Below are 23,430 nucleotides of genomic sequence, written 5' to 3' on the forward strand. Positions count from 1 at the left end.
TGTCAGTGCCCAAGTGGGAGTTCTGAGGAAGATAATTCCTACTGAATACAAGCCCATGGGGTGAAATTTTAAAGCATATCTAAAAATACAGTGCCAGGAGAGCCAGTCCATAGACCCAAATAATTGAACAATTCACGTCTGAGAAAACAGAGATAATAGAGCAATATGAAAGGATCTTTAAAATAAATGTGTTTAAAATGTTTAAAGAGATAACGGAAGGAATAGAATCTATAAGACAGGAGATTATAAAACCTGATCAGTTAAGATATGGAGAAAAGCAAATAGAAATCCTAGAAATAAAAAATAATATAGTCTTTAGAACAATTTGGCCTTAATACCATAGAAGTAGCTAAAGAAGAAACTGGTGAATTGGATAATAGATCCAAGGAAATCAGCTACAATGCAGTCTGGAGAGGACAAAAGGATGGAAAATGTGAAAAGGAAGTTGGGAGACATGGAGGATAGAATGAGAAGCTGTAACAAATTTAGGCATTCTAGGAGGACTAGAGAAAACTTAGAAGAGGCAATATTTAAAGAGATAAAGCCTGAGAATTTTGTAGAATTGAAGAATGGTATGAACTCTCAGATGGATAAACCAAGTCCTAAGCATTTGTAAACAAACCTCATCTAGATAAATCATGGTAAGACTGCAAAATGTCAAGTACAAAAAGCAAAAACATTTTCATGGTCTTATTCTTTTTCCAAAGCACCCTCTGATCTACATCTGAATGTCCTGAAACTGCATGTAGCCTTCCCCAAGTTTTGTAACCCCTGGGTCCATGAGGGTAGAGTTGAGGGTGGTGAGGAGATGAGAACAGCAGTGACACACCATCTCTCCTGCCAAATTCTGTTGGTCACACAGACCATCCCTGGTACAAAATGGGAGGAAAGTACAGAAAGGTGTGAATACCAGGAGGTGGGGACCACGGGGGGCCATGGTGGAGGCTGGCTATCACGTAGACCTCTTTCACAGATGAGAAATCTGAAGCTAGGAGATGAGTAACCTACCCAAGGCCACTAAGCTAATAAGTGGAATAACAAAAATTTAATCAAATTCTTACTCTTCCAGGAATGAATTATATACTCATTTAGTCTTCTCAGTAAGCCTAGGAAGGGAGTAATATTTCCATTTTACACATGCGGAAAGGAAGGCAGGAGAGGTTGGGTAACTTGCCCGCAAATCCATGATGTTAACAAGTGCACATACTGCCTTTTTAAAAGCCTCCTCCACCTGACCCCAGATTCCCCAGGCTCTTCACTGAGAGGTCCTACCTCCAGTGTGCATTCCCATGAGGCTGTTTGGATTAGTTTCACAGGCCTGTGTATGCCTTATGTGCACTCATGGAAAAGTATGGGGGTGGGCGGGGAGCCCCCCTCCCCCCTCCCCCTCCCCCTCTTTGCGGTCTGACTCTGCCCTGCCTGGCTGGCCCAGGTGCGTTGGACCAAGACTGCGGGCAGCGCGTCGGACAAGTTCCAGGAGACGTCGGTGTTCAATGAGACACTGCGCATCGAGCGCATCGCGCGCACGCAGGGAGGCCGCTACTACTGCAAGGCTGAGAACGGCGTGGGCGTGCCTGCCATCAAGTCCATCCGGGTGGACGTGCAGTGTGAGTCGGGTCTGCCTCTTAGTACCCGAGCCAGGGGCCTGCTTCTGGGGGCTCAGGCTGGGAAGGAGGAGTGGGGAGAAGGGTGGAGAAGTGGCACCTCCGTGGAGAAAACTGTAGAGACTTTCTCTTTTCCGGGATAGAGAAGGGCATCCCTGCTGCTCCTTTGATGTGCACTACCTTATACCATTCACCCATTTCTATCTTTAATCCCATATGAACCTTGCAGCATCCCTGCAAAGTGGTCAGGGAGGGCAGGACAGGTTGGATTATACCCATTCTACAGATGAAGAAGCTGAGACCAAAGGCTTGTGACTTGCTCACTGCATAGGTCTCTTCTCATTATGGTCCAGTGTCCTTCCCACAGTACCTCATGTCTCTGCTTTTGTCCCAGGGCAGCTCTGAAACTTCCCTACCCCAACACCTGCAGGACCAGGCACCCCTCAGTCCTTGCTGCAGGTTGAATGGGAAGCCCTCAGTCCCTGCCTGCCCTCCATGGATATTCCCTTGACCACCCAGAGGCTATCTCCCTTCTTGCCATCCGCCTCTGTGCCATCCAGGCTGACCTAGGTACCCAGAAGCTGTGGGGCCAGGCCCTAAGGTCTGTCTGCCACCATCTTAATATCTACAATGAACCTATCCATTAAATACACTCCCTGCCCCAAGTGGGAACTGATAGAGTGGTGGAACCCAATAGAGTGGTGGAACCCCAGGCCCTCTCTTCTGTCCCCCTTCAGCCACCCAGGGGCCTGACAAACCCTGGGGCTGAGGGTCGTTTCTCAAGTTATTGCAGCTGGAAGGGTCTGGCAAGCATGGCCTGATTTCCAGTGTGCAGCTGCTTCCTCCATCCCATGATAGGAGGGTGAAGATAGACACACACATCCCCCCGCCCTCCCCCTCCCCTGCCAATGCAGGTCCCTGGGGAGGGACTGCTGAGAAGCCAACACATCCAGTCCCCTGCCTCTGACAGGTTGCTCAAGCTTGCAGGGCTGGGAGAGCATCTGGCTCTCTGGAAGCATCCCATGAGGGTAGCTTAACTTTCCCTGAGAGCTGCCAGGGGCCCAAGCCTTCCACCTAGGGGGTCACGCATCTGACTCCACTGGGGCTGTGCCCTTGCAGACCTGGACGAGCCAGTGCTGACAGTACACCAGACAGTGAGCGATGTTCGAGGCAACTTCTACCAGGAGAAGACGGTGTTCCTGCGCTGTACGGTCAACTCCAACCCACCTGCCCGCTTCATCTGGAAGCGGGGCTCGGACACCTTGTCTCACAGCCAGGACAATGGGGTCGACATCTATGAGCCCCTCTACACCCAGGTCAGGATGGGCGGCAGCTGGCTTGGTCTCCTCATGGCTCACCCCACATTCTTCCTGCTGTACCCCACAAGGGAGGGGGCCGGGGGGCTGAAGCCTCACCATCTGGAGCTCCAGGGACTGCCCTGACTCCAACAAGTTTGTTCTGACATCAGAAGCAAGCATTCTGATTGGGCTTCAGACCACCTGGGGCAGACAGAATCGAGACAGAAAGGTCAGGGAGCAGTGGTGAGGACAGGAGAGTCCTCAAGGCAACATGTCCTCTAAGAACTTTGCCAGTTAGGAAAGGCACCTCCTGGGGCAGACAAGTCATCCCTGCCTGTTGCTGGCTGGCAGGGTCTTTGGAACGCACGGGCAGGAACAGCAGGAGTTGGGGTAGAAAGATGAGTCACTTCCCATGGCTCTCCTGCAGTCCTAGGAGATGGTGATGAAGCCATCCTGCAAGAGAGAGTTTTCAGAGGCAGCTTTCCTAGGTGGCTGTCAGAACTCCACATGTAGCCGTGGCCTGTAGGGCCAGCCCTATATTTGTATGGGTTGTAAGAGAGAGCAGGATTCCCTCCTTACCCTTCCATTTCCTAGAATGGGGAAACTGAGGCCCGGTCCTGACCAGTGTGTACCAGGACACCCTCAGACCCATGGAAGCCCAGGGTATGGGGAGTGTGCCATCCACCCCAGGCTCAGTCCTGAATAGGAATTTGCTTTAGCCTCTTGTGCTTGGTGAATGTGTGTGAGACCCAAGCAGGCCCCTCACCCCAGTGGTCACTGCCCAGGGGGAGACCAAGGTCCTGAAGCTGAAGAACCTGCGGCCCCAGGACTATGCCAGCTACACCTGCCAGGTGTCTGTACGCAACGTGTGTGGCATCCCGGACAAGGCCGTCACCTTCCGGCTCACCAACACCACGGGTACAGGCACTTCCCTGCCCATCCCCTTGCCCACCTGGGCTGAGTCCTCAACCAGGAGGTGGTGCCCACCCCATGCAAGACTCCAAGCACATCACCACGAGTGTTTCCCCTCCTCCCTCCTGCCTGCTCCTTCCCTTCTTCCCCTGCAGGCCTTCCCCGGCCCCCATTCCCTCCCTGATTCTCCTCCCCCACATCCGGCCCTGCCTCACGGTCCCCTAAGACTCCATTCTTGTCCTCCTAGCACCACCAGCCCTGAAGCTGTCTGTGAACGAAACTCTGGTGGTGAACCCTGGGGAGAATGTGACGGTACAGTGTCTGCTGACAGGCGGTGATCCCCTGCCCCAGCTGCAGTGGTCCCATGGGCCAGGCCCGCTGCCCCTGGGTGCCCTGGCCCAGGGTGGCACCATCAGCATCCCTTCAGTGCAGGCCCGAGACTCTGGCTACTACAACTGCACAGCCACCAACAATGTGGGCAACCCTGCCAAGAAGACTGTCAACCTCCTGGTGCGATGTACGTGGCTCCGGAGGGGTTGAAGGAAACTTGGGGAAGCAGACAGGGTCCCTGTACCTTGGGAACTGAAATGGGAAAGGGGCCTGTGTGCTTTTCCTTGGTAGGGGAGGTAGGCTGAGAAGGCAGGTTCCAGGCACTTTGATTTCCCTGCAATTCAGGTGTCTGCCAGCAGATGGCAGGACTAAAATTTGCATAAAGTTTTATTTACAGTTTACAATCAATACATTTTCAAATATAACCTCAACAACCCAAGAAGTAGGAAGGGCTGGTGTTGATTACCTAGATTTTTTTAGATTGGGAAACTGAGGCTGCAAAAAGCTAAATGTGGACATTTCAGACTCTAAGAGAAAGTTCCTGACTTTCTCCCTGTACAATGGTTTCTACATGATTAATAGAATTAAAGTGAAAATAACACACATTTCCACATACCTCATATGTAAATCTTTATTAGAAAAGCATTTCAGTGAGTATAAAGATAATTACTAAATGTAAAAATGATTAAAACTTGGAGCACAATATAAAAGAAGTACAAATACTTCCCTAACTAAACTTCAGCCTCACGAATTATCATTAGCTGCTCGGTAAGATCTTGATTTTACTACTCTGCTTTAAGGAGGAAACTTTAAATTCTTCTGCTTGTGCAGCTTTAGGTGGTTGTTTTAAAATTTATTAAAAAAAATTTTTTTTAAAGATCCAGGCTTGTTTCCAGCTCTTTAATACTTGAAAGTAAGATACAGTTTCTGTCAAATTCAATTGAGCATCTTCTGATGAACACTCTTCTTTGTTCATCTGTCACTGACCAGTCTCTCCCTGACTCTCCTCACCAAGAGAAGCTAGCTCTCTATGACTTTTTACTTAATTATGATTAAGTAGTGAGAAAGATAATAGTCAAACTGTGGTTATCTAATGACTACTGTTTCCTTTGATGGTACTTTTCCCATCAGAAGATTGTTCTTCCCCACCTGATCCATATGCCCTTTAAAACCTGGGTTGATAAGATTGCCATTTTCATCAAATACTTGTGGTCACTTCTCGGGGTGACATACAGCCCGCTTCACTCAGCCCAGTCCTGATTTATGGCTGTTGTACCAGAGTCCTTTCCAATGAGCACCTAATATTAAGAATTCTGTCTAACTCTTGGCATACATAAAACAATTTTTAGATTTTTAAAGGAGGCCAGACCATTTTCTTTCTAAACTCTATATTTTTATGTAATTGCATGTAAAATGATTGTATTGGTCTTGTTTTTTTTTATGACACAAACTTGTTGCAAAGAGCTAAACAGCGCAAAAGGGCAAGTTAAAAATTTCCCCTCAATTTCCCTCAGTCCCATTTGCTAGATAGAACCAGTATTACATTCTGGTGCCTCTTTCCAAAATTTGTATTTTGTATATTCTGGGTTTAAAACAACAATAAAAATAAAGCAGCATAGTAGTTAAGAGCACAGGCTCTGAGTGTGAATTCAAGATTGGCTATTTACCAATACTTCTTTGAGCAAATGAATTAAACTGTCTGAGCCTCATTTCCCTCCTTTATAAAATAGGGAAAATAAAATGCCTCCCTCAAAGACTGTGGGATGGGCTAAACGAGGAAACCCACATACAGTGCTTAGAACAGGGCCTCTCATATTGTATGTTTGGTCAACAGTGGCTGTATTGATTCCTAAACCCACTTTACTACAGCGAGCTTTTTTTTTTTCTTTTTTTTTTTAACTTTTGGAAACACATCTGAGAGAGGAGAACAATTTCCAAGCAGAAAAAGTGATGGTTTCTCCTGGGAGTGGGATCGTAGCCCCCAAACTCCAAGAAGGCCAGTTGGAGGGTAGAAGCTGCATCTGGATGGGGGTGGTGAGACAGGGAACCCTGGCTTTGGGCCAGCTCCAGCCACTTTTCCCTCCCCATCCACCCATAGCCATGAAGAATGCCACATTCCAGATCACCCCAGATGTGATCAAAGAGAGCGAGAACATACAGCTGGGCCAGGACCTGAAGCTGTCATGCCATGTGGATGCAGTGCCCCAGGAGAAGGTGACCTACCAGTGGTTCAAGAATGGCAAGCCAGCGCGCATGTCCAAGAGGCTGCTGGTGACTCGCAATGACCCTGAGTTGCCCGCTGTCACCAGCAGCCTAGAGCTCATTGACCTACACTTCAGCGACTATGGCACCTATATGTGTGTGGCTTCCTTCCCGGGAGCACCTGTGCCCGACCTGAGTGTCGAGGTCAACATCTCCTCTGAGACAGGTGGGCAGCTGGAGGAGGGCAACAGGGAGGTATGAGGGGGCTGGAGAGACCCACAGAGGGGAGGTGGGGGCAGCAGCTTGGGAAAGGGAGGCTACAGTGAGGAGGATACCATTTGTTCACGTCATATGCATTTATTAAACACCTGTTATATGCCAGGCATTATGCTAGGCACTGGAGTAAAGTGGTGGGCAAAACAGGCCACATTGAACTTAGTAGCAAATGTTTTTCAGATCATCCCACAAATAAATGTATCACTGCAAACTGTGATTCATGAGAGTCAGGAAAGAGTTTCCTAAGATAGCAGGTTTGATCTGAGATCTGAGGGAGGGGCAGGATTTTAGTAGGCAAAGGAGAGCAAAGGGAGGGTGGAAGAGAAAAGCAGGCCAAGGAATCAGCATGTGCAAAGGCACCGAGGCAGGAAAGTACATGGAGCATTTGGCGCACTGAAAGAAGGAGAGTGTGGCTGGGAGAATAGAGTGAGATGAGAGTGGAGAGGTTGGCAGGGGCCAGATTTTGCAGAGGATTTGGGTCTTTATTCCAATAATAATAAATAACGATAATGAAATAATGGCCAACATTTACTGAGTGTTTACTATGTGTTCTGATGATTTTATATTTATCTCATTCGCCTTCATGATTTACTTTATGGGGTAGATGGTTCATCTTCAGTTTTTAGAGATGAGAAAACTTAGGCTCAGAGAGTTTAAGAGTCTTACCTAAGGTTACACATCAATAAGTGGTGGAGCTGGGATTCAAACCCAGGCAACCAGACTTCAGAACCTGCTCTCAGCCACCCCTGAAGGGTTTACACTTTGAAAATTACAAGAGTTTGGACGGAGTGACTTTGGAGAAGGTCTCTGGAATCTCATCTCCAGCCCCCAGTACCTTGCACTGAGTTGCTGGCTGACTTTGGCTAAGCCTCTTCAACTCTCTGGGCCTCAGTCTCTCCTCTATGAGACATTGAACCAGATGGCCTTGGAAGCTCTTCCCATCCTGACATCTGAACAGGGAGAGGCCAGGTGTAGCTGGAGGTGTCAGGAAAGGCTTCCAGAAGGAGACAGACTTGAGCTGGGTTTTGGGAGTGGACTAGGCCTCCACAGATTCCACAAATCCATTTTGCAAATCACAGAGCCATGTCTGGGGTGAGGAGCTAGGGACTCAGACACGAATGCCACAGCCCCATCATCAGAGCTCACTGCCTAGACAGAGAGATAGACCTGTTGCAGAAGGGTCAGGCAAGGTGGGGGAAAAGGAAAGGCAAACCTTAGATAAGACTCGGGAGCTAAAGGTGGGGTCTGCAGAGCATCTAGGGGCACAAGAGGAGTACCAGGCTGCCCGGGGTTATCAGGTAAGGCTTCTTAGAGGAGCCATTTTCCATGTGTGCATTTGCCCATGCTCAAGCCCATGAGAGGAGGGACAGGGAGCCCCCAAGGCATATGAGACTTGCTGTGTTCAGGAAGTATGTCCCTTACAAGTGGATCCCACAGCTGGAACACAGGATGGGAAAGGAAGATGAGGCTGGGGGTTGACAGAGGCCAGAGCACAAGGGCCTTGTTAGAAGAGCCAAGGAGTTTGAGCTTTAACCTGAGGGCAGTATGGCCTCAAAATGGGGGGACAGCCCTTTATCTTGTGGGGGCAAAGAAGGGTTGGGAGCTGGGGTGTTTTAGAAACAGGGAAATCAATGGGGTACAGGGCCATTTCCTTCATTTCACTCGTCAGCTTGATGCCTAGGACATAGAAGCTTTTTAAGGACCTGTGGAGATGGTTTAAAATTGGAAAAATAAATTAACTGGCTCCAAAATACAAAGGGAAAACTGCAGAATTAAAGCCAATAAATGTATAAATGTTTACAGAGTATAAATTATGCTAACTAGATAACTGGACTTCAGCTTGCCTTGTAGAGTTATTTACGATTTATATTTAATGTAGACATTTAATTTGTTTGATGTGATATGGGATGGGCCCCATGGAAGTCTTTAAAAGACCCTTAATTTGGGCAATGTGTTGGGTTAGATTAGGTTTGGCTGTGAATAACAGAAAAAAACCTAAATAATGGTGCCTTTAAATGAGCTAGATGTGTATTTCTTCTTTATGTACAAGTGAGCAGTCCAGGCTGGAATAGTGGCTCTGCTCGACCAAATCCTCAGAGCCCCAGGCTCCATCTTGTCTTGCTTTTCTGTTATCTTTAGCATGTGCCCCCTCGTCCATGATGGCAGTGCCAGCTGCAGCCATCAGTCTGCATTCCAGCCTGCAGGGAGGAAGAGAGGCACTGCCTCTCCCTTTAAAGACTCACACCATCTTGGCCAGGATTTAGTCACGTGACCACAGCTAGCCATAAGGCAGGCTGGGAAATACAGTCTTTATTCTGGCTGTGTGTCCTGCTAAAGCCCAGATATTCTTTCACTTTTGAAGAAAGGGTAAGGATGTTGGGGGACAGACCACCAACCTGTGATAACACTCCAGAAAGAGAAGATGGAGGCTTTCACTAGAGCAGGGCCAGTAGGCAGGAAGGAGGGGATTAAGGGAGAAGATATTTAGCAGAACTGTTTAAAAAGTGGAACACCCCCAAATAAATAAAAGGTGGAATCCCCCAAACTTAGTAATGTTGGGGAGAAGGGGATAGAAAGAATTGGCCTGGACGACTTCAACACTCTTTCTGAGTTGGGAGACCTTGAGGTAGAGACCCAGGAGGTGGAGAGTATTTGGGGAGGGGAGTTCTGCTTTGAAAATACTGCAGGATCTGTGGAACATCGGGGATGGGAAAGGAGGCTCGCACTTAGAGGGAGGGAAGCAGGAGCCCCAGAGCAGAGGCCGGGGTGGTGAGGGGAAGCTCTAACCCCGCTCCTACCTCTTCCCTGCCCCGCAGTGCCTCCCACCATTAGCGTGCCCAAGGGCAGGGCCGTGGTGACCGTGCGCGAGGGCTCGCCCGCCGAGCTGCAGTGTGAGGTGCGGGGCAAGCCGCGGCCGCCTGTGCTTTGGTCCCGTGTGGACAAGGACGCTGCGTTGCTGCCCTCGGGGCTGCCCCTCGAGGAGACCTCGGACGGGAAGCTGCGGCTGGAGCGCGTGAGCCGCGACATGAGTGGGACCTACCGCTGCCAGACGGCTCGCTATAATGGCTTCAACGTGCGCCCCCGCGAGGCCCAGGTGCAGCTGAACGTGCAGTGTGAGTCCCACCGCCCGACCCAGACTACCGTCCAGAGCTGTCCCTCCCGGTTTACAGTCATGCCTGCCCCCTCTTCACCCCTTCACCCACCCTGGTCCAACCAAACCCCTCTGCTGATACCCCTAAACCCTCCTTGACCCCCGTGCTCTAAGACATGGAGGTCCATGACCCTTGCCACACTTCTACTCCACCTTCATTCCCAGGGACCCAGTGAGCAAAGAAATAACTGATTTTGCCAAGTGAAACTGGGAGTTTGAAGGAGGAAGGAACCTTCAAGGGAACACACTGCCTCTGATAGTATAATGACGAGAGTTAACTTACCACGTGTCAAGCACTGAGAGTTTTAATGCCCTAACTCATCTAGCCCTCCACAGCCCTATGTATAGATTCTGTTATTCACCCATTTTTACAAATAGGGAAACCGAGTCACACAGATGTTAAGTAACTTGCCTAAGATCTCACAGCTAGTTAGAGGCAAAGCTGGGGTTTGAACCTAAGCTATCTAGCTCTGGAGATCATGCTGTAAATCCCGACGTTATGCTGTTTTTCATTACACGGAGGGTGAGGGGACCATTTGAGGTATGAATAGAGGCCCAGTCTGGGAAGCTCGGCTGGAGGTTTTGGCCGGGAAGGAGTAGGTATCTGCAGGTCGGAGAGGTATGAGTGTGGCTATTTTGTATGTTGTGAGTGTGTATCCGCCCTGAGACCCTTCCAGGATGCTGGGGGGTGGGGGGAGGGGTGGCGGGAGTAGGGGCGAGTACGTCGCCTCCCCATGGGGCCGCTCCTCAGATCCCACTCGGTGGGAAGAGGCCCCGCTGACCGCCGCCCCTGCCCCCAGTCCCGCCGGAGGTGGAGCCCAGCTCCCAGGACGTGCGCCAGGCACTGGGCCGGCCAGTGCTGCTGCGCTGCTCGCTGCTTCGAGGCAGCCCCCAGCGCATCTCCTCGGCTGTGTGGCGCTTCAAAGGGCAACTGCTGCCTCTGCCGCCTGCCGTCCCCGTCGCCGCCGAGGCCCCCGACCACTCTGAGCTGCGCCTCGACGCCGTCACCCGTGACAGCAGCGGCAGCTACGAGTGCAGCGTCTCCAACGACGTGGGCTGGGCTGCCTGCCTCTTCCAGGTCTCCGGTGAGTGTCCCGACTGCCCCGCCCCAGCCGACCCCGCCCACCTGGGGCCAGGCTCCGCCCCAACCCCAGCCCTGCCCAGGCTCGGCCTGGGGCCCCGCCCTTTCCGGCCTAACTGCGCCTGGTTTAGGGCCCTGCCTTTCCAGGACCCGCCCATGCCAGGTACAGATACCGCCAGGCCTCCCGGATATAACCAGGACCTCCTCTCACAGCCCTGAACCCGCTACTTGGCCACTCTAGGTTTAGGCATTCCCCTTTCGAGGCCCGCCTCGACTTGGCCTAAGCCTCGCCTGTTTTAGCTTGCCCGGCTCCTGGCATCTGACAGGCCCGCTCCCTTCACCAGGCCTAGACTTCGCCCCTCTAGCTCCAGGAGCACCAGGTGTGGGCCCTTGCCTTTAAAGGCTCATTCACACCTGGCTTACGCCCCGCCTACGTGAGGCATAGGCTCCACCCCTTCCAGCTCTCTGCTTCCACCTGTTTGAGTAGCAGGCGTCGCTTTCCCTCCAGCCCTGTCCATGTCAGGTTTAGACCGACCGCTCAAGCCCTGGGCACCGCCGCATCTCAGCCATCACTTCTCAAGCCCCTCCTCCTTCGTCCTTGGTCCTAGAGGCTGCAGATAGGAAATCTCTTCCTGACTGCGGGCCCAATGTGAGGGGCCTGAGCTGTAGGTTAGAGGAGGGAAGAAGCGCCTCAACAGCTTCTCTGGAACGTCGTGGGTGGCGCTGGGCCAGCCAGCACACATTTCCTGAGCTGTCACCCTAGAGGTTCAGGCCCCTTGGTGCCCAGAAATCCCTTTCAGCCCCATCTCTTCATGTCATTCAGGTGGGCATTTTGGGGCTGCAGATGGGCGTGGGTGGGTCAGAAAGGAAGGAAGGTCGTGGTGAGAGTGGAGGGGAAAGGCCGGACCCACTCCCTTCCCTTCCTCCCTTGGGGAGAGCTGGTACCCTGTCAGAAGCAGCACCCCAGAGGAGAGCCCCAGGTGTGCCTGTCCCCCATTTTACTGTGCCCCTGCTCTCCCAACAGCCTCCGACTGACTGGGTGCCCCTTTAGCTCTTATTTGGATCTCCTCACTCAACAGTGGGGGGCTAGGGCCACAGGTCACTGGCCACCTACCCAGCCCCTCCCCACCCCACCCAGCCCTGCCAGCCAGAGGCCCCTGTGACATTTCCCACCTCCTTCCCCCTCCCCTGTTCTCCCATACTTTCCCTGTCTCCCCACTTTTTGGCCGCTCTCTATCTCTCTTCCCTTCCTTCTACCTCAAAATCCTTGACCCTTCTTGGTGTCTTCTATCCAATTCTCTTCCCCTGTGTCTTCTCTAATATCCCTTCTCTGTGTCTTCCCACATTTCTCGTTTCCATCCTTTCCTTGGCCTTTCCACTCCCTTCTCACCAACACCACCTCTTGGATTCCCAATCTCCCTTTCCTCCATCTCCCACCTTCCTGCCTACCCCTCATTCTCCCCAATCTCCTCTTCTCCTACCATCTCCTCTCCTCACAATATTCCTTCCTTTTGTCTCCCCCCCACCCTCTCTCTGTACCACGCATCCTCTTCTGTCGCCCTCTCCCGCACCTCCTCTCTCTGTGTCTCTCCTCATCCCCTGCCCCTCATGGCCCCATGCCCCCCTCCCGGCCCTCTCAGCCAAAGCCTACAGCCCGGAGTTTTACTTCGACACCCCCAACCCCACCCGCAGCCACAAGCTGTCCAAGAATTACTCCTACGTGCTGCAGTGGACCCAGAGGGAGCCTGATGCTGTCGACCCTTTGCTCAACTACAGACTCAGTGTCCGCCAGGTGGGCCAAGGGGGGCAGGGGCTCAGGTGCAGGCTGGCTCTGGGAATGCTCATCAAGCCAGGGGGAAGGGGTTGGAGACACATTGACCCTCTTATAGATAACTCTTCAGAGCCAGGGAAAAAGTGTTCTGGACACAGGAGCTGGGAGGCTCTAGGGACCTGTCCCCTTTGAACCCATGCTCTGGGCACAGCCCTGAGAATTAGGGGTCTGCTGGGTTCATGTGGGGGAAGGGGGGCAAAACGAGTCTTGCTCACAAAACAGAGAATCTACTCATATCATAAGCTTAAAGCATGAGCTTAAGTCTCATCTACAGGGTCTCTAGGACACAAGGCCAGAGTCACTATACGAGTCTTGAGTCCAATCTAATTGCATGTGGTTCTGCCCAGACTAAGGGGTAGTTGGGTGGAGGGTAAGAGTGTGACTCTGAGGCAGACTGCCTAAGCTAAAATTCAGTTCTGTATTAACTTGGGCAAGCTACATCTGTTTGGCCTCAGTTTCTTCATCTGTAAAATGGGGGTAATTATACTATTCCAACTGATAGGATCATTATTTTGAGGATTAAATGAGTTAATAATTGCAAAGCATTTAGAACAGTGCCTAGCACATTAATTTTTCAATATGTGTTACTATCACTTATTATTAGGACCGCCCTGGGAGGTGGGCATGGAAGGGGTGATTGCTCTATCTTACAGATGAGGAAACTGAGGGCCTGGCTTCCTAGTCCTTTGCTCTTTCTGCTCCCCTGCACTGCCCCCCAAAGTCACACCAGGGCCTGGGCTGGTGCTTAGGTGGAGGGTGTCGGGCATCTGGGAACTCCCTGTATCTACAGTTGAATCAGCAAAACGCCATGGTGAAGGCCATCCCAGTGCGGCGTGTGGAGAAGGGGCAGCTGCTGGAGTACATCCTGACTGACCTCCGAGTGCCCCACAGCTACGAGGTCCGCCTCACGCCCTACACCACTTTCGGGGCTGGAGATACGGCCTCCCGCATCATCCACTACACAGAGCGTAGGTGGTGGTGGCTGTGGTGGTGGGATAGGTGGGCCCATCTCATGCCCAGGGGACCCTCCATATTCCCCACGTGGTTCCTTGGGGTTCTCCAATGTGCAGTGTCCTACTCTGTCACTGCAGGCCAGGAGCCTCTGGCCCCCAGGCCTACTCTGGGGACCGTGTTCCTAAGCCCAGGCACCCTCTGCACAGCCCCACACCTTGGTTCTGACTTGGTTTTCCTGCTTGCTTTCTCAGCCATCAACTCTCCCAATCTGTCAGGTGAGACACCCCTACCCACCTCCCCTTCCCTTTAGGGACACAAAGGCTCCCCTGGTGGGAGGGACCCCAAGAGATAACCCAGAGAGAAAATAGTGTGGAGGCCAGAAGTTGGCAGAAAAAGCAGAAGGGAGCAAGGCTGGGCTTGGAGATATTTGCATCTAGGATTTATTCTGGGGCTTAAAGGCTTGAAGTGAGGGTGGAGTCAGGAGGACATCTCTCTAACTCAGGGCCTTTTGTCCTCACTCAGCACCATTCACTGTCCCCAAAAGAAAAATGGAAAGACCAGGCTAATCCACATTCTCTGTTCCCTGGGGCAGAGGTCCTTAATCTGAGATCCATGGACCACCCCTACAAAGGATGAGGAGGGTCCATGAAACTGGACCCTGGAAGGGCATACAATTACTTCTTTATTTTCCCTAACTTCTAGAAATTTAACATCTTCAATGATGAATGTAGGAATGTGGTATAATCACTACCTGTGACTCTGTCATCAGTGGAAATCCAATGTTTTCACATCACCTAAAGGTTTTTGCAGCCATCTCTAAATATCATTTCCATTTATTAGTATTTCAAACTACAGTAGTTAGACCTAACACTGGATCCTGTGATTTAATTAGATAATAGAGAAGCCCACTTACTGTTATATCACAAATTTATTTTTTAAATATTTTGACAACTGTATTTCAATATAATTGATTTCCTTTGTAACCCTGTGTTTTTCATTTTATGCACCTAAATAATTATTCTGAGATGAGATTCTTAACTTCACTAGACACCAGAAGGGTTTGTGGCACAAAAAAGATTAAGAGGTCCTGTTCCGGGAATAAATTTGTCAGGGGTTCCATTGCCTGGTTTCTGAAGCCCTGGGATCCTGGGCCTGCTGCTTGGATGCTTGGGAGCTGTCTCAGGGGTGACCAGGAAGGCAAAGCTGGACCAGGGGACTTGAGGAGGCTGACTCTCTTTGTCTCATTCCCTCCCAACTCTGCCCTGAATACAGACAACACCTGCCACTTTGAGGATGAGAAGATCTGCGGCTACACCCAGGACCTGACAGACAACTTTGACTGGACCCGGCAGAATGCCCTCACCCAGAACCCCAAGCGCTCCCCCAACACTGGTCCCCCCACGGACATAAGTGGCACCCCTGAGGGTGAGGACATGGCCTGCTGCTAGGATTGGAGAACAGCTTCAGGGAGGAGTCTAGCCCTGGGGAGCCCCGGTCTGAGGGGGAGACACAGCCCCAGCCTCAGGGAGCCCTGGTCTGAGAGGAGAGAAACAGCTCTGAGCTGCTAGAGGATTGGGAAGAAGAGAAACTGCAGCAGAGCTAAGAACTCACAATTGCTGGCTCAGACTCCTGTGTTGTGCCGTGAGGCAGGGAGGACTAGGTGGGGTGGGGTGAGGCACCTGGGATTCAGGCAGCTGATACTAAGGCCAAAAAGGAATCAGATGGAAAGAGGCCTGGGAGGGGTGAGGGGGAGGCTGTTGGCACATCTCCCCCTTCCCTGCAGGCTACTACATGTTCATTGAGACATCAAGGCCCCGGGAGTTGGGGGACCGTGCGAGGTTGGTGAGTCCCCTGTACAACGCCAGCGCCAAGTTCTACTGCGTCTCCTTCTTCTACCACATGTACGGGAAGCATATCGGTGAGTCGAGGGACCAGGTAAGCTGCACGAGTGTGTGCTGGGGCAGGGAGGGGTGTCCACAGGAAGCTGGGGACTGGCCCGGGTAAGGCCTGGGCATCCCAAGTTGGCTGAATCACAGATCCTTGTAGGGAATATGAGCAGAATCTGGGCAAGGGGGAAGTCCAGAGCCAGCTTGTCTGTGGTTTTGAGATGATCAAGGCTTTCTGAGTCTGCAAAGAAAATGGATCCACCAGGATGAGTCTTGGAGGGGATGGAGAAATCAGCTAAGAGGTTGCATGTATTGAGTGCCTGCCAGGTGCCAGGTGACATCCTGGGTTAGGGATGCATCTGTGGTCTTATTAACCCTCACAACCACCACGTGTGGGAGGTGTTACCATATAGACCAGAGAGGTTAAGCATTTGCCCAAGATCACACAACAACCCAAGTCTGTCTGATTCTCCGAGCCCTAAACGCAGGGTTGGAAGGGAGCTGCTCTGTGAGCAGTGAGGGGAAATACTACTTCCTAAGCATGACCATGAACCTAAGGAGTGCCCTTTGGGAAGAGATGGCACTGGTAGGAGTGCCACATTAGTCAATGAACTCATCAGTTCAGCCATCATTTCCAGAGCTCCTGCTCTGTGCCAGGCATCTAGTGCTGCAGTGAACAGGATGGACAAATCCCTCATCCTCTTGGCACCTACAGTCAAGTGGGAGAGACAGACGTTAAATAATTAATTGCACCAGATAGGATTTGGTGACCACTGTGATGTGTGTCTGCAGCAGAAGGACAGAGGCCAAGACAGCTGATAAAAGGAATAGTTGACTGACTCTGGGGGCTGGTTATGGAAGACTCTGCTGAGGAAATGACAATTTTAATTTTATTTATTTGTTTGTTTACATATTTATGGGAAAGGTAATGTATTTTGCACAGGTCAGAAGGTACAAAAGGGTTGCATAAGGAGAGTCCCTCTCCCATCCCAGTCCTCCTGCCACCTAGAGTCCCTTCCCGGAGGCAATCAGTGTATTAGATTTTGGGGCAAACTTCCAGAAATGCTTTAAGCATGTAGAAGCCAGTACACATATATTCTGTTTCCCTCCATTTTACACACACTGTTCTGTGCCTTGCTTTTCCCTCTAAACTGTGCATCTTGATGATCAGGCCTTAACAGACCATAGAAAACTTCATTATTTTCCTCAGCTGCATGGTAGAGGAAGTGACTTTAAGCAAGTGTGGACCTAAAGGCTCATTGTGAAGTGTCCACAGCTAGAGTGATGGGTCGGGCCGAACTGATGAACTAGAATGAGGTGGGATGGAACCTTCTGCATCCACTGGGGTCCCCCGGGCCATCCACACAATCCAATTCACCCATGACTGGGTCTGGACTTCGTGAGAAGCTTCCTGTGGGGTAGGTGGGGGTGAGGGTGACCAGGACCTCCCTGCACAGCTAGAGTAACCACTTCAAACCAGTCCTGGTTTGTCCCAGCCTTTCCCACTTTTAACACTAGAAGTCCCACATCCCAGGCAAACCAGGACAGTTGGTCATTTTATCCTCAGCTCAGGAGGGGCACGGGAGACCCAGCTGGCAAGAAGAGCATGTTGGACACAGTAGGGCCCTGGGAGATCAAGCCTTAAGAGCTGGGATGCCCAGGTGCCTGGGAGCAGAAAAAGCCCGGAGGGAGCCGTCTGTGCTCCAGAGCTTGCTTGGTGTCCCCCAGCAGGTGGGACAAACACCAGTCACTGAAAGCTTCTGGGAGGCAGGTTTGAATTCCACCTGAGGAAGATCCTATAAGTATCAGATCTTCCCAGCAAAGGAATGGGCTATCCTGCGCCTGGACAGGAGGACTGTCCAGCAGGGGTGCTGTGGAGCTGTCCCCCGCTCGGCCCTCTTCCATCACCATCTTCTCTAGGCCTCCCGTACCGGATCTGCCCCTGCCTGCTTCTCTGGCCTCATTTTCTGCTGCTCTCCTCTGACTCTACTCAGTTCAAGCACACCGGTCTCCTTGCTTTTCTTTAAGTACTTGAGGCCTTAGAATCCTTTGCTTGTGATATTCCCCCCCGCCTAGAATGTTCTTCCCCTCTCCTCATTCAGGCCTCCTTGGAGAGGTCCCTGACAGCCCCATGTAAAATACCTCTGTATCCCTTTCCTGCATTCTTTTCTTCATAGTGCTTACTGCCAAAAGAGCATAAGCTTCAGGGAGCAGAGTTCTTTATCTTATCCATGGATGTGTCTCTGGTGTCTAGAATAGTGCCTGCTCAATTAGATGAATGAATGAATGAATGAATAATGGGGAGGTAGGGAGGGCTGGGCTTGATGAACGCTGAGATAACTTCTTACCCTGAGAAGCCTCTTTTCAGTCAGTCCTGATGACAGTGATGGAAAGTTCTTCATTGAGCATTCAGATATTGAGAACAGATAGGAATTTGATGGGGACTTTCCCTCAGGAGCCAAATAGGGAGAGAGGATATGAATCTCAGTAACTGCCACACTGTAGAGCAGGGAGTGGTCTGGGCATGGGGAACTGCAGTTTAAGGTTTCAGAGTTCACAGGAAGCACAGAGGGCACCCAGCTCAAGCCTGGGAAGACTTCTTGGAGGAGGTGACATTTCAGAGAGCGCTTGAAGCACAAAAAGGATTTGGTCAGGGGAAGATAGTAGGGGAGGGCATCTCAAGCAGTGGGAACAACCCAGGCAAAAGCCCAGAGTCTGGAAAGCTGGACTGTGTCCAGGCTGCAACATGTAGCTCAGTGTGGCTTTGGAGGTGACAGGAAGATAGGGAAGAATGTAGTGAGCGGGCATCCTTAAAGCCCTGGCTGACCCTGTGAAACGCTGTCAGGAAGAGGGGAGATCTTGGAGCTGGTGGGATGATCAGGGAAGGGGGCAGAAATTCAATTTTGGTTTGAGTAGTGAAAAGGTGGGGTTCCCCCATTAGGGTCCTTGGGGCAGGGTGGTGGAGGAGGAAGAAACGGTTTGGAGATCGAGGTTGGACCCTGGAGATTGGGGGATTGGAACCGGGAAAGATCTTCAGTTAGGGGAAGAGAGGGAGGTCCCTTTGGGGCTGGTGAGAAGCCCAAAAGTCACTGGGGCTTGGGCCCTGCCTAAGCCAGTGTGGCATCTCCTGGCCCACTGTGTGCTGGCTTCAGCCCTCTCAGGGCCCCATCTACTGGTGAGGGTTCTCCACATGCCTTGAACCTTTGTTTGCTCCTCCCCCAGGCCTGGGTCTGCTGCTGGGGAGGGGTGGGTGTTTCCTGCTGTCCTGGTCCCTCCTCTCCCCTCCCCTCCCACCCCACCTGGCAGCTCTGGGCACCAGCTGTCCCCAGTCCTTGTGTCTCACTGGCTCTCCTAGGTCCAAGCCAACTCCTTTCATCTCAGGCAGGTAACATTTGGTGGCCCTCCCCCACTGGGGGTCCGTCTATCTGGTGTCACAGATGGTGTGGCTTTGTCTGGTGCAGTGCCATGGAAATGCCAGCTACCAGGTGCCATCTGAGATTGATTCCCCTTCTCTCTGAGCCAAGTCTTTATGTCATAGGGGGCTTGAGATAGGCTAGAAGAGCCGGCGAGGGGGCATGACATTGCCTGGGTGCTCTTCATCAAGGCCTGATCCCTTTCTTCTCTTCCATTGCCCCTCAGCATCTCCACAATCCCAGGCCCCTGGGTCTGTGGGCAAAGGGGCTCAGCACCCCTAGGCTATTAACTCCAAAATTTTACATTTTACCACAGCTATGTAGCACATATACACATATCTTTCTTTAAATCAACTCACTCCTTTTTTCTTAGCTTTGTCCTAAGCATCAATATTAGAGAAGTTGTGGGTTTGAAAGGCTAGCTTTATTCACCTCTTAAAACATATATATAAGTATGAAATTTTTCATTGAGGTATAATGGACATTATATTAGTTTCATATGTACAACATAATGATTTGACATTTGTACATATTGCAAAACAATCACCACAATAAGTCTAGTTAACAACCATCACCAGAATTTTTTTTTCTTATGATGAGAACTTTTAAGGTCTACTCTCTTAGCAACTTTCAAATATGCAATAGAGTATTATTAACTATAGTCACCATGCTGTACATTACATCCCCAGAACTTATTTATTTTATAACTTGAAGTTCGTACCTTTTTAGTCCCTTCACCCATTTCACCCACCTGCCACCCTCCAAGTGTTAAATTTTTAAAGTCCGTTCCTGTACCTCCAGAAATCATTGCATGTATCGTGTACCACCAAGTGTGTGCATTACGTGCTTCGGGAATCCTGCTCTGTGTTCAGATGTGGGCCCCAGTGTCCTGGGACAACTCCCCTGTCTAGAGGGGGGAAGGGTGCTGTGTGTGGGTGTGTTTGTGTGTGTGAGTGAGTGAGTGTGTGGGGGGAATTAGCTGATTAGGAAGGAAAGGAAGAAATGAAAGAAAATTTGCCAATCGTCCTGATAAATGGAAGCCCTGCTGCCCGGCTGCTGTCCCCTTTCTTTCCCATGCTGAGGTCCCCTCTGGGATAACAGGACACTGGGCCAGTCTGCAATGGGGAGAATGTCCTGTCCAGTGGGGACTGTGCTGCGGGCAGTGGTAGGGAGTTGAGCCTGGTGAATGGGGAAAGGTGAGGGTGCCCCCTCACTGCCCCCTCTCCTCACACCCACCACAGGCTCCCTCAACCTCCTGGTGCGGTCCCGGAACAAAGGGGCACTGGACACGCACGCCTGGTCCCTCAGTGGCAATAAGGGCAACGTGTGGCAGCAGGCGCATGTGCCCATCAACCCCAGCGGGCCCTTCCAGGTGAGTCTGCTGGGCCCAGGGCTCCTCACAGCTCTCCAGGCCTTGGGCCATCGCTCCGGCCAGGGAGCCCTCAGGAGGGCCCAGGGCTTGCTCCCGGGAGCTGAGGAGAAAAGCTTGCCGGGATGGGGGGCCTTCCAGGGAGACGGAGGCCAAGGGCTGGAAGTCTGTGGTGCAGAACCTCCCTCATCCCTGCTCCCTGCTCTCTGACCCCACCCCAGATTATTTTTGAGGGGGTTCGAGGCTCGGGCTACCTGGGGGATATCGCCATAGATGACGTCACACTGAAGAAGGGAGAGTGTCCCAGGAAGCAGATGGATCCCAATAAAGGTGCAGGATGGAAAGAGGGCGGGGATGCTGAATCTCTGGGGGACTGTGTGGGTGGGTGCCTGTGTCAGGGGAGGCGTTGCTGTCTGAATTGGGGTTCAGAGTGGCTGGGTGATGGGATTCATGTGCTGGTGATTGTGGGAACAGCTGCTGGTGTGTTTGGTACCCACCTTGGGCCCCACCCTGGCTCAGGCTGTGGGCCGTATGGAGGACAATGAGACCACCAGACCCTCCTGTGAGCTTACTAAGTTTACAGTAGCAGCATCTGTGTCTGGGTACATCCGTGTGTGTGTGTGTGTCCAGGTGTGAATGTGTACCCCTCCCCCTCTGCCACTGGGGGCCAGGTGTTTGCAACAATAACAGCTGGAGTTTACCAAGTGATTACGATGTACCAGGCAAAGTACAAACGCCTGTATATGCGTGATCTCATTTATTTCTCACAGCAGTCCTCTGGGTGGCTCTTCCTATTAGACTCATTTTACAAACGAGGAAACTGAGGCCACTGAGGTTGAGTGAATTGCTCTGTGTCTTATTTAGTGAGCCACAGAGCCAGGATTTGGACCCAGCAGGCAGAGCACACCACCTCATGTCTTACGAGTGTGTCTGTGAGCACAGAGAGGGGGCAGGGGAACAGCCCTCCCATGGCCTGCTGGCTGCTCCTCCCCGGCCCTGCTGAGCTAACCGGAGCCCTGGCCTGTCTCCCTTCTCTTTCCCGTCACAGTGGTGGTGATGCCGGGCAGTGGAGCCCCCTGGCAGTCCCGCCCACAGCTCTGGGGACCCATGGCCATCTTCCTCTTGGCGTTGCAGAGATGATGAGTGCTTCGTGGCCCCCCCCACCCCGCCCCCGGCACACCAAAGTGTCCGCATCGTACCAAAGACTGACCCCGTGCCAGCCGGGGTGCCCAGGGGCAGAGCCTCCCACCAGTGAGGGGGCCTGCATTGGCTGTGAGGATGAGCAGAGAACAAGGACAGCGGCCCAGCACTGAGGCCCCGGAGATGTTTGTTTGACACAGGCACACACTCACTCACCCACGCTCACACACACACAGATATATTAAAGCACAAGTTTCTATCTGACCTGCCAGCACCTTCTTTGCTGCAGAGACAGGGGACTCGCCTGAATGGCATCCACCACTCCAGGGACCTCAGCGCCACATAGGCCTTGTCCTGGCTGCACCTGCGGTGTGTTTCTGACCTTCCCCTGTCCCTGACTCAAGGCTGAGCTCAGCCCCGTGGCTTTACCAGAAGGAGCCAGAAGGGGAGCAGACACAGGAGCCCTGCCCTTGGCTGGACTCTGGGGCCCCCTGGGATGGAGGAGGCCGGGGTCAGAGGGGGCCAAGCAGGACCGACTCTGCGAACGACAAAGGACATGAGGCGCCGGCTGCACACAGCTCTGTTCCCAGAGCGAAGGCCAGAAGCCGGAGAGCCCAGGCCACCCGTATCCCCTGACCCATTCATATCCCGCCCCTCACTGTGCCCCGTTCGAAGGGACCTAGCACAGGGTCTTGGGCCCGGACAGTCTGGAGACTGACCCCTTCCCCACCCTCCCCATCCCACTGCACCCCACCCCACAAGGAGCTGTATTCCTGAGAGCACAGTCCCTGCCCTGCTCGGCTGGCCTAACCTCAGCCCCCAGCTGAGCCAGGGGGGAGGGGTGGTGGCCAAGCCATTTTCTGGGGTGAGGCTTGGCTCTGAGAGGGGCAGAGGAGAAGTCCTGCTTTTATGATTTCACGCCCCCATATTGGACATTGATTTTAAGAGTAGAGTGGAACCTCCATTTCTTACATACTTGCCATGAAGGGGTGCTCTGGATGGGGTGTGTGTAGGGGGCTGCCCTGTCCTCCTCCACCCCAAAGCACTGTCTAATGGGCTGTTCCCTTCCCCGCCCAGGGTCAGTGAAGGAGGAGGGGTTTGTAGAGCTGGGGGTGGTGTGTGGGGCAGTTGCTGGTCACCATGTTCCCTGGGAGCTGAGCCTTGTGCCCCCCAAACTGGGAAAGGGCTCCGTGCCCTTGGTCCTGGGTTGGGAGACTGAGACGGACATGATGGGACCTAGACCTCCTCCTCACCGTCATCCCTGAGCCCCCCTCCTAGCGGTCCATGGGAGAGAGGAGGCCCAACCCCTTCCAGGGTGAGTCATCACGTGTGTGTGCATGTGGCTGTGTGGGTGTGCACGTGTGAACATGTGTGGGCCCATCTGTTGTCTGTGTACCACTGTGGGCATGTCTCTGGCAGGAGTGTGTGCAAATATGTATCTGCGTGCGCTGTGATCCATATGTGAGGCTGGGTCTAACCCCCGCCTCTTGTGGGTGCCTGCGTATGTCAGTATGTCCATCCTCATGAGTGACATGAATGATTGTGGCGTGCTGGCCAAATATGCCGCTTCAGCCCTATTCTGTAGTCTCGAGCTGCCTGCCACCACCTGAATTTCTACCTTGTATCCCCTATGGGTGGCAAAGAGCTTACAGATGGCCCTATGGAAATGAAGGCACCTTTGGTGGCGGTGTCACAGGGCTCCTCCTGGAGCATTTGGTGGTGACAGCTGCAGAGAAGAGGCAGCACCGCAATGCCAGGAGGCAGGCAGGAAACCAAAGTAAACGCTGCCCATCTCAGCTCTGCCAGGCTGGTGTTATCATCATCACCAACAGCTGGTGGGTGGCCAGGCCAGGGCTGGAGCGGGGACTCCTGATACCTGACCAGCGTGGCTGCCTTCCCGGCCCAGCCAAGGCCTATGTCCGAAATGAGTGGCTCCAGGTTCCCAGAACGTGCTGCCATTTTTCTGCGGGTATTGTTCCTTAA

At 52.3% G+C, this 23,430-nt stretch overlaps 1 protein-coding gene across 3 annotated transcripts in view; it reads left to right on the top strand.

Moving 5' to 3' along the window:
* Positions 1-21,711, top strand: part of MDGA1 (MAM domain containing glycosylphosphatidylinositol anchor 1) — a 55,136-nt gene extending 33,425 nt beyond the window's left edge. Inside the window, exons 3-17 of one of the 3 annotated variants that reach the window (XR_009533635.1) lie at positions 1,433-1,607; positions 2,724-2,920; positions 3,688-3,820; positions 4,062-4,331; positions 6,243-6,572; positions 9,439-9,735; positions 10,574-10,858; positions 12,495-12,646; positions 13,476-13,653; positions 13,891-13,914; positions 14,912-15,064; positions 15,423-15,574; positions 20,180-20,310; positions 20,529-20,637; positions 21,356-21,444. Coding sequence is in view for 2 of the 3 variants with exons in the window: in XM_060111260.1 (XP_059967243.1) it covers positions 1,433-1,607; positions 2,724-2,920; positions 3,688-3,820; positions 4,062-4,331; positions 6,243-6,572; positions 9,439-9,735; positions 10,574-10,858; positions 12,495-12,646; positions 13,476-13,653; positions 13,891-13,914; positions 14,912-15,064; positions 15,423-15,557; positions 20,180-20,310; positions 20,529-20,637; positions 21,356-21,447 (2,661 nt within the window). In the remaining variant the exon portion in view is untranslated. Of the gene's footprint in view, positions 1-1,432; positions 1,608-2,723; positions 2,921-3,687; positions 3,821-4,061; positions 4,332-6,242; positions 6,573-9,438; positions 9,736-10,573; positions 10,859-12,494; positions 12,647-13,475; positions 13,654-13,890; positions 13,915-14,911; positions 15,065-15,422; positions 15,575-20,179; positions 20,311-20,528; positions 20,638-21,355 lie in introns of all 3 variants that reach the window. The other 2 variants (XM_060111260.1, XM_060111261.1) reach the window with 2 other exon arrangements.
* The last annotated feature ends 1,719 nt before the right edge of the window (positions 21,712-23,430 follow it).

Source organism: Mesoplodon densirostris, chromosome 10, assembly GCF_025265405.1.
Source record: "Mesoplodon densirostris isolate mMesDen1 chromosome 10, mMesDen1 primary haplotype, whole genome shotgun sequence".
Classification (NCBI taxonomy): domain Eukaryota; kingdom Metazoa; phylum Chordata; class Mammalia; order Artiodactyla; family Ziphiidae; genus Mesoplodon; species Mesoplodon densirostris.